Source organism: Momordica charantia (genome assembly GCF_013281855.1).
Source record: "Momordica charantia cultivar OHB3-1 chromosome 2 unlocalized genomic scaffold, Mcharantia_2.0 BLBB01000002.1, whole genome shotgun sequence".
Classification (NCBI taxonomy): domain Eukaryota; kingdom Viridiplantae; phylum Streptophyta; class Magnoliopsida; order Cucurbitales; family Cucurbitaceae; genus Momordica; species Momordica charantia.
The window spans coordinates 8,932,328-8,948,408 of record NW_028275160.1 but is presented as its reverse complement, the minus strand read 5'-3'; the positions used below and the strand labels follow the sequence as shown (position 1 = coordinate 8,948,408).

The 16,081-nt window shown below is 32.6% G+C and overlaps 1 protein-coding gene and 1 pseudogene across 1 annotated transcript; both read left to right on the top strand.

The window, feature by feature from the left end:
• Window positions 1-6,823: 6,823 nt before the first annotated feature.
• On the top strand, window positions 6,824-7,825 carry LOC111017895 (cytochrome P450 81Q32 pseudogene; annotated as a pseudogene).
• A 5,088-nt stretch (window positions 7,826-12,913) lies between these two features.
• On the top strand, window positions 12,914-15,539 carry LOC111017882 (cytochrome P450 81Q32). Its single transcript, XM_022293765.2, has 2 exons — window positions 12,914-13,890; window positions 14,830-15,539. Exons 1-2 carry the CDS (start codon window positions 12,976-12,978, stop codon window positions 15,451-15,453), a joined length of 1,539 nt encoding a protein of 512 aa, XP_022149457.1. The 5' UTR covers window positions 12,914-12,975; the 3' UTR covers window positions 15,454-15,539.
• The last annotated feature ends 542 nt before the right edge of the window (window positions 15,540-16,081 follow it).

Below are 16,081 nucleotides of genomic sequence, written 5' to 3'. Positions count from 1 at the left end.
TTGTATATCATTATTATATCAGTGGTATATCAGAGATATATATCAGTGGTCAGATATATTACAGATATATTAAAGGGTGAATTTGTAATTTTACAATTGGACCTCCGTTTTTCTGAAGAAAAAAATGTTATATTTGAAAAAACTAGATGTGATTGCTATTTTGCTTATTTTACTAAATTTTTTTGTCATATTTGTAACTGCTCCTAATATTTATATAGCCACTAATATTATAAGCATGATTAATTTATTTTTAATAGAATTATTAATATAAATTCTTTTTTAATAATAATGGTGTGAAATAACTATTTAATTAGCTTTGTTATTGCTTTTTTTAAATATTTTCAAAGTGTGAACAAAGTGCTTACATAAATTATTGCATATAAATTTATCATTATAATTGCTCTAAAGTTTATAACATGTATAAATGAAACGGTTAGGTTAGTTTTTATCAAAGGTGACGTATAAGTTTAACAAAATTGAACTAAATTACTGTTATGGTTCCAACCAATCAAATTAACTCGATTTGACTAATTTATTTCTTTTTTTTTTTAGCTTTCACCCATAAAGTTTACAATTAAAAAAATTGTGGATATATGAATTAATATAATTTATTACTTGCAATTTTAATTAAATTCATTTACTTATTTATTATTAAAATTATAATTAACTAATTTCTTTATTTAACTAATATTTTAATTAGAAAGTTAATGTATTTTAGAAGAGATATTAAAGACAAAATATGCACCGTAGAGATTGAAATACTCTAGAAATTTGGGGAGTAATGATAAAGTACCCTAGCAAATTGGAGTAGAATAATATTTATTGTAGCAACCTAGATGGTAGAATAGTAATTCTGTAGCAAGACCGATTTTATGAAATTGTTTTGAAAATACGGAACCAAAACATACCCGAAGGACTACCTAAATCTATTATAGAAAATCAAGGAGGAAAAATGCATGATTTTAAAACTTAGAGACTAAACCAACCTATATCTAAAAACTTAATGACTAAAAAAGAGTATTTTTCCAAAAGCAACTGTGATTTCAGTTTTAATTTTGAGAATCATTCAAAGTAAAAGTTTTAACTTTTATCTTGTGGAATATTTGTAAGAATTGGTATTTCTGAAACAGATGGCAAAGTTCATTAAGTTTGCAATATTTAATCTTTCACCCTCGGCCTAACCTCACTCGTAAGAAAACATAATTAAAATAAAGTAGGTTTCAAGAAAAAAATCAAAAATGAAAAAGATAGCAATTAGTTAAGAAATGTGTAACCTCCTCTGCTGGGCAGAAGTTTGAATCTCGATCATGTTGCTGTTCTAACTAAAATAATAATATTTTTTCGAATATATAACAAAGCTAATATATTTTGTTAACATGTTTTAAAAGTTACTAAAATGATATGTCTGAGAAAGTGGAGCCAAAATAAAAGAAAAGGAAAAGCTACAACCTTTGAGGTTGAAAGGACAACACTATACACAACACTATGGGACTGTCCCAAAATGGTAAAGAGAAGATGCCTAAAGTTGGTAGCATTGAGACACTAACCGCAGCGTCTCAACACTATTACTACACTTATGAAGAAATAGGTGGAAGCAACTTATGGTTGATGCTACATGTCACAGACGTTGAGATGATACTAGAGAAAATGCTCAACACTACGACGAGTTTCTTATATAACCACTCTTTGTATTAGGTTTTTCTTCATAAGCAAAATTGCTAGGGAGTGGCGGAATATTGTAAAGAGATAAGTAGGTCATGTATATTGTAAACATTTATTAGGTCATTTATCCTTTCAATGTGGGATCTTTAACCATAGCAACTATATTATTTAAGCATTACATGACAAGTTGAATTTAGATAGATTCAAGTGTTTGATGGCGTAGGTGGAAACAATTAAGTTTAACAATCGATGACCTATTGACATATAATTAAAAATTGAAAGACTTATTAGAAATTTTAGGGTTAGTTCGCAAATATTCTTATTTCTCATTTCCAATTTTTGAGAAACATAATGTTTTGTAACTATTTTTGTTTCTCATTTCTTGTTTTTTGAAACAGGGAAATGTTCTCATTTCTTGTTAATTATTTTCAGTTTATTGAGAAACTTAAGTATTTGACATCGTTTACCTTCCTTGTTTCTCATTTTTTTTAGAAAGGCTCCCAAAATTGTATAAAAGTTTTAGGAAAAAAAATCAATTTCTTGTCTGTTGTTTATTTTCAATTTCTTATTTTTTCAATAAAAAAGAATAAATGACAATAAATAGTTACCAAATATAATTAAATTTTTATTTATTAGAAGAGAGGAAGCGAGAAAAAAAAATAGAAAAGTTATCAAAACCGATAATATTTTATTTCAATTTACTAAAAAATAAGTAACAACAAACAAAAAATGCTATCGGTCCTCATTATTTAATGGAGATTTAGACTGAATAGCCTTTTTCAAAGGCAAATGTATTATCTTTTCTAACAATTTGCTTACGTCACTTTTGCGTGAAATTACAAATTACCCCTATTATCTTGACTCTAATTTTCTCTGCTCTCCCCCCTTCCTCTCAACTCTCTCTTTCTCTCTCTTATTCATTCTTCCATTTATCTGCAGATCCTTTTCCTCTCCCTGTAATTTGATTTTTTTTTTTCACTATCAGATTTTTTGTTTTGATTCCGAAGGCATGCACTTTTCTCTCTTCTCTCTCTTCCTTATTTTTCATTCATCTCCTCTCAATCTTGCTTGACTCCATTGTTGGAGCTTAAAATTCAAAAAACAAAATAACAAATACACAGCACACAAAATAACGGGTCACACCTAAAAGAGAGATAAAAACTCAAGAAAAAACACCAAGAACAAAGAGTTCACACAAACCCCCTACATAAAAAAAAAAAAAACAGAACACACAAAAAAAGGCTCTCGCCCTCTCGCTCCCGCTCACGGCGCTCTCGCTCCTCTCGCTCTCGCTCCCGCCCTCGCCCCTCTCGCTCTCACTCTCGACGTATGTCTCTCATCGGAAAAAAATCGTAAATGGAGCAGCTTGTTGCTTGTTTTTTCGGAGAAGGTGAAGAAAAAAGAATGGGAATGAGAAGAGGCGGCTTATAAGGAGGAAGATAGCAATAAATATTTAGGGTTTTTTTATGGTGAGTAAATAAGAGAGAGAAAGTTAGTTGAATTTTTTAAAAAGGAGAGAATTTGTAATGATATGAGATAGGGTTTTTTTTTTAATATTGTTGTAAATGAAACTTATTTTAAAAATATAGTTGTTTAATTAAAAATATTAAAAATATTGTAGATTTTAAAACTTATTTTAAAAATATTGTAGTTTTAAAAAAACTGAAAGTTGGTCGTCTCTTCGTGGCGCCACGTAAATTTTTTTTTTTAAATTTTGAATGTTGGTCGACCCGGTCGGTTTATTTCTGAAAAAAGAAAAGTAAAATCTTCATAATCCGTTATCATTCAGGAATTTGGAATAGTGCCCAGAAAAACTATTCCACGGTGAAGAAAGAAGTATTAGCAATAGTACTTTGCGTTCAAAAGTTCCAAGGAGATCTTATCAACAAAGATTTCACCATACGGACGGATTCAAAAGCAAGTAAATACATATTTGAAAAAGATGTAAAGAATCTGGTCTCCAAGCAGATCTTTGCAAGATGGCAGGCCATACTGTTTTGCTTTGATTTCCACATTGTGCCTATAAAAGGAAGCGAGAATTGCCTTGCTGATTACCTATCAAGAGAACATCTCTTGAAAACTCCCAAATCAGCTCTGACCTCTCTTCCTTCAGATGGAACCTCCTCCCGGCCGGAGACGGCCAAACACTCAGCGGCCCCCACCGCAAAACAATCAGCGACCTCCGTCGCCGAGAAATGAATCAACCATTTCTCCTCAAACAGTAGCATCCTCCTCGAGAGCTGCTATCTCAAAGGGCAAAAGGCCCATTACTCAATCATCTGCACCATCTCCGATGAGTGCAGAAAATTATGTCATGGATATCCAGTTTGAAACGGTATCCAGACGCCAGCAAGGTTCTGCACAGAGAGCCTTGACTATCCAAACAGGCCCTCCTAGCCTTCCCACTCCTTCAAGCACGTTGTTACGCCCCTTCGGTAATACAACGAGAAACAGGCGCCCTGCTACGGCAGCCGCCACTTCAAGACCAACGGTTCCGAGGAATCCTTCCTCGTTTGCTCAAATCGTCAGGCCAAAGGTTTTCCAGCCAAGGCCTCCAATTACTGGTTATTTCACCAAAACTACCCTGGTGGACTCAACCATTGAACTAGAGTTCGACGGACCATCGATACAAGAAGTTTGTAAATAAATATTTCCTCATGGCTTTAACTTCCTGCCAGAGGATCTTCAAAAAACTCGGACCTTCTATGAGTTTATTCTGGTGGATTCTAAATCTGCGGAAATAACTCATATTCCAGACAGAAATGATCTTTCCAAGACCATTTACTCAAAACTCAGGATCTTCCGCATCCTTACCCCTTCCTCCTGGAAACAGGGTATGTTTGTAGGAAAGAGACTGACGAGGACCTTTCAGCCTCATACATACAACTATCGTGATTACATGAAAGCATGGTATGTTGTTTTCTTGCTGCAAGGGTACAACCATTCTTGGTTTGTGACTTTTTGTAAGCAAACTTACAAATCGCACTTCCCAAATTGGTTTCAAAGTTGGTGGACATACTTTGGACTCTCCGAGGAAATCTTTCCGGTTGAAGTTCAAAGATCGTACCATCTGTTCCAACAAAGTATCTACTCGTCTCCCCTCTCTAAGACGTTTAGGTTTGCTTTGTATTTTCAAATACCATGGATCTTTTGCTGGAATTTCCAGCTAGGACCCAGTGGCAACTTCAAGGCGTTGAGCAAAGCTTTACGCATTAAGTGGTGGGAAAAATTTGATTATTCCTACCTAGAATCCGAAAAGATGAAGAACTGGTTAAAAACCAATGTTCATCTTCAAGACGTACGTGACAAGGCAAGAAGACGAGAGTTTCCTTCTAGCCAAGAATGCCGTCATGAGCTCGCTAGCTGGAGCTGAATCTCAAGCTGACTTCAACTCAGTTCTCAACACAGTCGCGGTTCAGATCTCTGATCCAGACGACCTTCAGACGGATGTTGACTCCTCCGCCTCTGTCAACAATGATGTCGAAGATGACGAAGAAGACTTCGATTCCTTCGAAGGATACGACATCAACGACCCATATCTAGATTCACAGCCCAGCTGAGACTAGATATATCAAATGTTTAATTTAAACTTTCTTATTGTAAATTATTGTAAATTATTTTGCTTAAATTTTGTTTTAAATTTTGGATAAGATAATTGTATTCCGATTTTATCATCACTATCTCAGTTTGTTTTTTTGAAGGGCTTGCAGAAGAAATTGAGATGCAGTAGATGGCATGCTTCTGATGTGGAGTAACCAACCACAAGGCAGCGCAGGTAGCGTATAGGATTGACTTAGTTGAGAGGATTCCATATCTCATAAGGCAACCTTGGTCAAAGATCGTTGGTGTTCCTTGGGTAGTTGAGGCGAGAGGCCGTGAGTAAGACCCTGGATGGAACGTCCTAATTGGAAACCAGAGAAGCCTTTACGATTGATATATAGAATCTGCAATCCTCGCTAAATCAGAAGAAGCTGGGTGACTTCGTCAGATTTCTAAAGCAAGCATCAAATCCAAAAACAATCATATCAGCTTTTACTTTCTGTCTTTTCTTTATTTTGTCAGTTTGTAATTATTTTTCGCTTTACTTTATTTCTTTTCTTACTTTTTCAAAGATAAGATGCCTCTTGTCGGCCATGCTTATCTTTTATAAAGTAAATTCCAAAGAGATAAGATGTCAGTCAAGGACCTGTCTTGTCGGCCTTTATCTCTTTTGTTGTATCAAATTATGTTGAGACAAGTGTCAAGACAATAGTAAGAAACTAATAATTGCAGCCAGTTGCAATTATCGGTTCTCTTCTATAAAGAGCACTTGGCCTCGACCGTAATGGTACGTCAAAATTTTGGTTAAAAAATGAATGAAATCGTTTGGAATTCTGAAACTTTTAAATTTCAAAACTTTTGAAATTCTATAATTAATTAATAAACGAAAGCAATTAAATTATCTAGAAATTAAATAACAACCCATTAGTATTCCATCTTTTTAAATTCTGTGTAATATCATGGTGGCTAATTATTTTATTATTAATAATTAATTAATTTACTATTAATTATATTTTCTTTTATAAATTAAAGAAAAAAAATATAATTACAGTCTAAAAATATTTTTCTAACTTTCTTCCTCTTAATATATTATAAATATAAATATAGAATTACTACATTTTACTTTCTTCGTTTTAATATAATATAAATATAAATATAAAATTAATGTATTCCAATATAGTAGAACCAAACAAATTTGTGATTAAAACCACCCTTTAATAAATATAACCAAATACAAAATATTTTAATAACAGATAAGTGTTTAAATTAGACGGTATGTGAAACTCATTCTAATTAGATTTGATTTTTTTTTTTTTTGTTAAATCACAAAATTAATTTCTGAACTAGTTGTGGTTAATAGGCCTTTGGAGTGAATAGATTCCAATATTTTAAATCGTGTTCAACAAATATTTGAATTTTTAAAATTTCAATTTTGTATTTCGTAGATTCTAATATTTTAAATCGTGTTTAACAAATAATTTAATTTTTAAAATTTCAATTTTGTATACAATATAGATTGACAACTCATTACAAAAATTTGAATTGTATTTCAATAGAATCCCGATATTCAATTTTCTGTCTTATGTTTTCAATATTAAGAAGTAATCCAGTAAGTTTACCAGAATTATTCAACTTATTAGACACCCTAAAAAATTTGGAGATATATTAAACACTATATTTCTATAGTGTTAGGGTTTTAGCATGCAACTTGAAATTTAACCGATTTTGATTGAGGTTTTGTGGGAGGGAGACTGATAGTACAGACTTTTGACTTTCTTGGATTCAAATTTTGTTGTGTTGGTAACTCATGAAAGTGAAATCATTTTTTTTTATCACAATGTGGGGATCTTGCTCTTGAATGTAGTAGAAATAATGCAGGTTTTGCTGCGTGCGGGAACAGACACATCATCCGTGACTTTGAATTGGGCAATGACCCAATTGCTGAACAATCCAGAGGTGCTGGCAAAAGCCAAAGCTGAGTTGGACGCAAACGTCGGTCAAGATCGATTCGTCGACGAATCCGATCTCGCCAACCTCAACTTCCTTCAAGCCATTGTATCCGAGACCCTGCGCTTGCAACCGGCTGCTCCGATGCTGCTCTCACATTACTCCTCCGAGGACTGCACGGTTGCTGGCTACGACATTCCACGTGGGACTACGTTGTTGGTCAATGCATGGGCGATTCACCGGGACCCGAAGCTGTGGGACGACCCGACGAGGTTTCGGCCGGAGAGGTTTTTGGGGTCAGCAGCAAATGAGTCGCAGTGCAACAAAGTTATTGCATTTGGGCTTGGAAGGAGGGCCTGTCCTGGAGAAACTATGGCTCTACGTTTTGTGGGACTCACTTTGGGGCTGCTCATTCAGTGTTATGAGTGGAAAAAGGGTGGGGAAGAAGAGATTGACATGGGCGAAGGAGGAGGCATTACAATTCACAAAGCTAAGCCTTTGGAGGTTATGTGTAAACCTCGCCCGGTTATGGATAAACTTCAGTTCAATGCTCTGCATAAAATTTGACCCAGGTTTGATTATATACAAATAACTCTATGCTTCAATCATTCATGGATATTGTATTCATGAATAGATCATAAATTACGGAAGTATATATCATAGATTTTCTTCGATCCTTTTCAAGCAAAGGTGAAAAATTTATATGTTCATATCCTTTCTCGAATGAAGGACTAGAATTAAGCTCAAATGGTACTTCTTTTTAGTACAACAACTAAAGTGAGAGATTTGAACTCTTGACTTCTTGGTCAGAGAGGTGTGTCAATTATTTCTGAACTAAATTGATATTGGCAGCTCAAATGGTACTTTTAACCCATGCAGCTCATTTTCTTTTTCAAACCATACTGCTTGACGATGGGATGGTTGGTTCAAGGCTCAAATGATACCACACACATCTATGTTTTTCAAGGCTCACTATTATTTTGTTCAAATACCTCAAGATCCAAATCGATGAATGGTTGACTAATCTGTGTCCAACTTAGCTTTGGCTATAGTTAGGTTGCCAACTAGCGTACAATTTCAAGTTTTAATATAGATTGAAAATTGTCGTCATTGAGTATAAAATCTCCATTACATTATATTATTGTAAACCTCAAAATTATTTAGATAAATCAATTCACAGGGACGTAAGAATAAAATAAGAAGATAATATAAGATAGGAGATGAAAAGTTCAAGAGATTTGCTTAAACATTGGGATAAGGACATGCAAATTAATTTTTAATCATTTTTGCCGATGAGCTTCGCTTGAGTAGAAAGCTTCGAAGAAAGGAGGATATATCTTGAGTCAAGAAGGTGGAAACATTGTTGACACCTCTTTTCTGTTGTGAGTGATTTCTCGTATGTTAAAGATGGGTAAACCGTCTCATGATCTCTTTCTTAAAAATGGTGCATCGAACTCTGATCATGTCATGAGAGTGGATTCAGTTGGTTTCATTGATCATTCTGCGGAATTGACAGCTATTACTTACTAGTCAATGAAAGTATATTAGTTTCAATCTTCTTCAGGTAGGAAAGAATTTAAAGTTATCTATCTCTCCCGATCAAGTTGGGCCTAAAGTCTAATTCAATTAAAATATTGCTATCTAGAACTAACATTTTTAAATTGATAAAAAATAAAATTCTATGCATCCCATAAGATTCTGTAGATCTCTCTCGATTCACCATTGATTTTTGGTGACAGCTAAATCGTCGCCATTTGAAAAAAAGTTGAAATAAAAATTTAAGGAGCAAAAATGTTAGAAAGAAGGACATCTTAAAATAGTTTGAAAGTGAGAAATAAAAGTGTTTTTAAAATATCTTAAAGACAAATTTTGGGGAGAAAATATAAACTTTTTAAAATGTTTTTAATATTAAGTATTTTTTTTAAAATGAAAATTATAGAAAGAGAGTGAAGAAAAGATTTATAAAGAGGCAAAGAAAAAAAAATTAAGAGTGGGAAAACTTAAAAAGATGAAAAAAAGTTTAGGATAGAAACTTGAATATATGTTGAAAAAACACTTTTTGGAAAAACGCATATAAAATTCTTAATTTTTTTTTATTAAATCTTAAATAAGTTTACAAATATTATGAAGAGATTGAGATAAATTTAAAAAAGAGACCAGAACAAAAATTTAAGAGGCAAAAAAGTAAATGAGAATTGGAAAGAGTGGGAACTATTATAGACAGAGAAAAAGATAGAAAATTTGGAAGAGAGAGAAAGTGAAAATTAACTTTTTCAAAGAATTCAAATACAAGTTTTAAAGAAAAATGAATTTTAATTTTAAAAAACATTTTGAGACTAATTTTAGACAAGTGAAAAAAAAATCAAGAGAAAAAATAGAAAATGTTTGAAAATGTTCTGGAGAGAAATTTTTTCAAAACCCTAACTTAATTTATAAAAATCCCAAATTGGAGAGAGAAAAATTTTGGAGAGAGACAACAACGAAATATAAAACTTAAAATAGTTAAAAGATAGAAATAAAAAAATTTGAAGAAAAATGTTGAAAAGAAAGATGAAAATTTTAAAGAAAAAATACCTTGAAAAGTAACAATACCTTCAATACAATCAAATAATTAAAACAGAGAGGAATAGAATTTATGTGATCATTTTTAAATATATTAATTCTGTACCTTAAATCTTAATTAGTTCACGTTTGAGTTTGAATTGCAATCAACGAAGCCCTAATACCAATAATACTAATTTTAATTATGACTGAAATTAAAACAGAGCATGAGAATGAGAATGAGAAGATGCAAAACATCTAAGCCAGAACAATCCAGCAGAAGCGATAGATCGATTGGATCGGAGGAAACAAAATCAGTCTTGATTTCCTTGATTCATGTTGGTCTCTCTGCTTTCAAAATGTTCGTTTTTGTTATGACTTTTAAAAAGTGACAATTTTGGTCTCTATTTTCAATATTTTAAATAAATTCTACATATAACAAAACCATTTAATATAAAGTCATGGTTACCTTTCAATAAATATATTGAGTTTAGTGCTGTGTTGAAATTGTGATTGAAAAAATGAGATTAAAAATAAAAATAAGAGACTGAAATAGTCACTTTTTAAAAGTATAAAAATCAAAACGAATATTTTGAACCTTTTGAAAGTACATAGATTAAAATGAACCAAAATTAAAAGTTGAGGAACCAAAATGAACATTTTAAAAATACAACAACTAAAATGAACCAAAGCTGAAATTAGGACTAAATACTATCCTACTAGATAACATTAAGTGAACTAAAATAGAAGTTACAAAATTTAAGAATATGCATCTGCCAAAAATTAAAAAGAATAAAAAAATAAATAAGAGAGATAAGAGAAGAGAAGAAAAGAAGAACAAAGAAAAAGAAAAGCCAAAATATCCATACTTAAAAATGCTTAATCTGTAATGCATTTTTTTTTAAATTTCGAATGCAATTTGTAGCTCAATTAAATTTCTTTGAAATTTTGTTATAGCTTTCAAATATTAGCACCCTAAAATGTTTTAGCTAATAATTTGAGGTTTGAAAGCTAACTCATGTATAATTCAAATACCGAAGTTCGATTTTTCTTTACAATGGTTAGAAATAGTCCCAAAGTGTCCTAAACTCAATGACAAAACAAAGATGTCGAATACTTATTAGAAATAGTTTGGTGATGTATCATTAATTGAACAAATCTCTCATCCCGAAACGTTTTCCTATTTTTAAGGTGAAACGTGTTCCAACGAGAGACGTATTGATCTTGACAAAGAATTAGCTACTTCTTACCCTTTACTCGTAACCCTAATCTTGAAAAGAATTATTCAATGATACCTCTCCAATATGATTATTTTCTAATAACTATTGGGTATAGATTCAAAATCTATACTCTCAAATAACAAATACAATTTTTTAACTCCCTCTCTATAAAATAAAATAATTTATCACTCATATTGTTTCAAGTTTTTAGCTCCCCAAATAATTTATGGTTATTTTAAGAGTGAAGGGTCCGATGGACTATATTTAATTCATTTATAAATATATGAATAATTATTTTAGATTAAAAATATATAAATACTAAACTTTAAAAGTTTTTTTATTTGTTCGTCATACCATTGAGGGATTAAATATATCAAAAGTGTTCCCTCTACAAAAATCGCGGACTTCCCCACATTTACTCCGTATTGGTAGCATCAAATACTTGTCATTGTCTGCTCAAGAGAGACCAATATACATTATCTTACATTTTACTGAAATAAATTATTTTAAAATTGGAAGATTTTCGAGAAAAAGTAAAAGATTGCATGAAAAGATAGTATTCAGTAAAAAAAAAGTTTTTTCTCCTACAGAATATAAGAGTGAAGATTCGAACTCACAACCTTCACATTTGGTTGAAATACGCTTAGGTTGATTAACTTTGTGTAAGAAATTTAAATTTATTATTAGGTTGTGATTATAACTAAAATAACAACACTTTTCTAATATATTTAAAATCTACCATATTTTGCTAACTATGTTTCAAAAGTTACCACAATTACCCAGTAGCCCTAATCCCACCCTTTCCTAAGAAATCTTTTTGGTGGTTCTCAAAGTGAGTGGACTATATGTATTCTTATGTATTAACAAACTATTTTAGTTAATTAACAGCTTATAACCAACAATTAATATACCTAAGACAATATTTCCACGTTAATATTGTCAAAGTAAAAATAAAAAAAATCCATGTTAATTGATATTTCTATTATATCATATAAATATTGATGAAATATAAAAAGTACAAAATATCATTCTAATAATAAAAATTTTATTCACTTACGAGTCTGATCATCTTTACAACTGTATCTAGTTACACTTTTAAAATATCTAGTAAATATTGTATTTATTTAGTTCCACTATTTTAAAATGTTTCCATTAAATATCTTAGAATTAATATTACAGTAGCATACTGACTATATTATTCAGGTGGCAGGTTGACTAATTTTTATTTATTTATTTTTTGAGATCGGTAGGTTGATTAATTTTAAATAGATTCAAATGGTTGTGGCGTAGGTTTAAACAAATGAAAGTTTGATCATGAATCATGTGTCGGACATATAGAAAAATGACTTATTAGAAATTTAGGACATGTTTGATAGAAAATTTAGATTATGGTTCTTATTTTCAAATTCACTTAATCAATAAATATCGGTTTGGTGAGTTATTTAAAAAAACAGCTTTTGAATTTTGTAATCTAAATAGTGTAAATTTTGAAAACAATTTTTTTATATTTTCAATCTTTTCATATTTCAAATTCAAAACTTTAAAATAGAGAATTATATTTAAAAAGATAAAAACTTTGTATTTCACGTTAGAAACTCATTTTAATTTTGTTAAAATTAAAACATGTAAAATATAATATATATTATAAAATTATAAAATATTGATTATAACAGAATCTATAATATTTATGTTAATAAATTAATTAATAATATTTAAAATTAAACTAGATATTTATAATATTATGTAACTAATAAAGTTACAAATATATTACATAACATCTTAATTATTACTTTTTAAGATTAAGATTCAATTTTCATGTATCTTCCCAAACACATTTTAAAAAATATGGAATACAACTTTGTTGTCATCGAATTATTTATTTTCAAATTTAAGATTTCACCAAATTGCATGTTTAATTGTTTAATTGTTTTCTTAACTTCTACTATATATATATATTTGGTAAATATTCATTGGTAATATTTTATCTATTTATTTCTTCGAGACCTTGATAATAGATATCTCAATCAAGAAAAAATTCCTTTCAAACCGCCAAAAAGAAACTAAAATGGATTCTCTCTCTGTTTTCGCTCTGCTCCTCTTCGCACTCGCCTCAATCCTTTTTCGGCAGCAGATCAGAGCCCCGCGGCGGAATCTACCGCCGAGCCCGCCGTCTGTTCCGATCATCGGCCACCTCCGCCTCCTCCGCCGCCCCGTCCACCGCAACTTCCAGAAGATCGCCGCCGAATACGGCCCCATTTTCTCTCTCAGATTCGGATCTCGCCTCGCCGTCGTAGTCTCTTCACTCGACACAGCCGAAGAATGCCTAACGAAGAACGACGTCGTCTTCGCCAACCGGCCGCGCCTCATCATCGGCAAGCACCTCGGCTACAACCACACCACCATGGCCGCCGCGCCGTACGGCGCCCACTGGCGGAACCTCCGGCGCCTCACCGCCAGCGAGCTCTTCTCCACGGCCCGCCTCGGCTCCTCTCTGAGCATCCGGAAGGAGGAAATCCGGCGGGTGCTGCTGAAGCTCCGGGCCGGGTCGGGGTCCGGGTCGGGCGGGGACTTCGCGAAGGCGGAGTTGAAATCGATGTTCTCGGAGGTGACGTTCAACGTGGTGATGAGGATGGTGGCCGGAAAACGGTACTACGGCGAGGAGGTCTCCGACGAGGCGGAGGCGCGTGAGTTCAGTGAGCTGATGGAGGAGATTTCGTGCCACGGAGGAGCGTCGAACTGGGTGGATTTCATGCCGATTCTGAGATGGATTGGGTGCGACGGCGGATATGAAAGGAATTTGGCGAAATTGATGAAGAGGACGGATAAATTCATGGAGGCGCTGGTTGAAGAAGCGCGGCACAACAAGAAGAATTCAGCGATTGAGAGGAAGAATTGTTGTTCTCTGCTGGATCGTCTTCTGGAATTGCAGGAGTCGGAACCACAGTATTATACCGATCAGATTGTTAAAGGCCTCGTTCTGGTTAGCAATTTTATTGATTTCATTTAATTGCCTTCAATTAACTCCTTAATTGAATTTTTCTGGTAAGGATTTAGTTGGAAAAATATTGCTAAAATTACATGGATTTTGGAAAATACTGGGCTTTTTTTTAAGATTGGATGCTTGAGTTGTTTCACACCCAAGAAAGAGAAATAAAAAACAAATGTTTTTTTTTATTGTAAACTTTTCAATCGTGGTGTTATATCCATATATTTTTATATGTTTAAATTGATAAATTAAGACTAACCAAACGTGTCTATGGACTAGAAATACTAAGATTGTTTAGTGGAGGGATTAAATTGTTACCATTTCTAAATTTTTTTTAGCTAAGAATGCAATCAATTTAAAATTACAAGACTAAAGGGTTATTTAAGTGAAAATATAGATACTAAAAAGTATTTTTTTATTGTAATAAATAAAAATTACTTTTAAATATTCAATTCTTTAATTTTATCTTATCATTGAATTTAAAAAAAGAAAAAAAGTGTCTAAGTAATTTGGATCTTAACATGTCTTTTCAAAACGGTCTTTTAAGCTCACCAATCTTTACCCGTCTTGTTTAAACTTGTTGGTTTTTTCCTTCTTTTTTTGTTTTTTTTTTAAATTTGTTGAATTCATCAATATACATCTCAAAATCAAATCAATTGGTAAAAATGGAAGTAGCACATAGATCTTATCAACTCTGTTAGGTCATTTGATCTTTTGACGTGGGATACTTAATACTGACCGAATCCGAATTGAATAACCTAAACAGTAAACTTCATGAACTACGAATAACAAGAAGAAAAATGGAAGAATTTAATTAGTTCACACTCACTTTCTTGGAGTCAAATTTTGTTGTGTTCATGGTAACCATGAAAGTGAAATAATTTTTGATCGAGTGTGAGTATCTCTTCTCATTGAATGCAGTAGAATATGCAGGTTTTGCTGCGTGCAGGAACAGACTCGACGTCCGTGACCATGAACTGGGCAATGACCCAATTGCTCAACAATCCAGAAGTGTTGACGAAAGCCAAAGCTGAGTTGGACACAAAGGTTGGTCAAGATCGACTCGTCGACGAATCCGATCTCGCCAACCTCAAATACCTCCAAGCCATTGTTTTCGAGACCCTCCGCTTGCACCCGCCTGCTCCGATGCTCATCGCACATTACTCCTCCTCCGACTGCACAGTCGCTGGCTACCACATTCCACATGACACAATATTGTTGGTCAATGCGTGGGCGATTCATCGAGACCCGAAGCTGTGGGACGACCCGACGAGCTTTCGGCCGGAGAGGTTTCTGGGATCAGCAGCAAATGAGTTGCTGTCCAACAAACTTATTGCATTTGGGCTCGGAAGGAGGGCCTGTCCTGGAGCAACTATGGGCGAACGGTTTGTGGGACTCACATTGGCGCTGATGATTCAATGTTATGAGTGGAAGAAAAGTGGAGAAGAAAATATTGACATGGGAGAGGGCGGCGGCATTACCATTCTCAAAGCTAAGCCTTTGGAAGTTATGTGTAAAGCTCGCCCTGTTATGGATAAAGTTCATGTTAAAGCGTAATTTTTTTTACCTACAACATCTGAGGTGGAGGATCGAATTCACAATTTCTTAATCGGAGATATATACTAGTTACTTTTGAGTTATAATCAGTTTGACATATATTTTAATTATGCTAAACTTAACTAAAAGAACTCATGTTTAAAAAAAAATAATAAATAACTCTTATTTGCATATATTTGTATCCTTTCTAGATGTTATATTCTTGAATATATCATAACTTATTGAAGTATATATCATATATTTTCTTGATAAGAAAATTTTATAGGTTTTTCTTGACTGAAGCACCCTATAAAGTTCAAATAATAGTAATAAAAATTAGAAAGACATACCAAATAGTATTAAATGTTTGACACAAATTTTAAAGAGCCACAAGTTAAAAATAAAAATTTTTAAGAAAACGAAGTTTGTTTTTTTAAGTACAATAATTGAGGGTAAGAGAAGAAAAATTTGATGAGAAAAAAAGGTATAAAATTGACATTTGAATGTGTTTTAAAAAAACTAAAGATAGAAGTTTAAGAGAAATTAATATATAAATTTTTTTAACCACTGAGTTATTTTGAAATTAAAATATTAGAAGAGGTGGAGTAAAATTTTGGAGAGCACCGAGGACAAAATTATCCAAAATAAC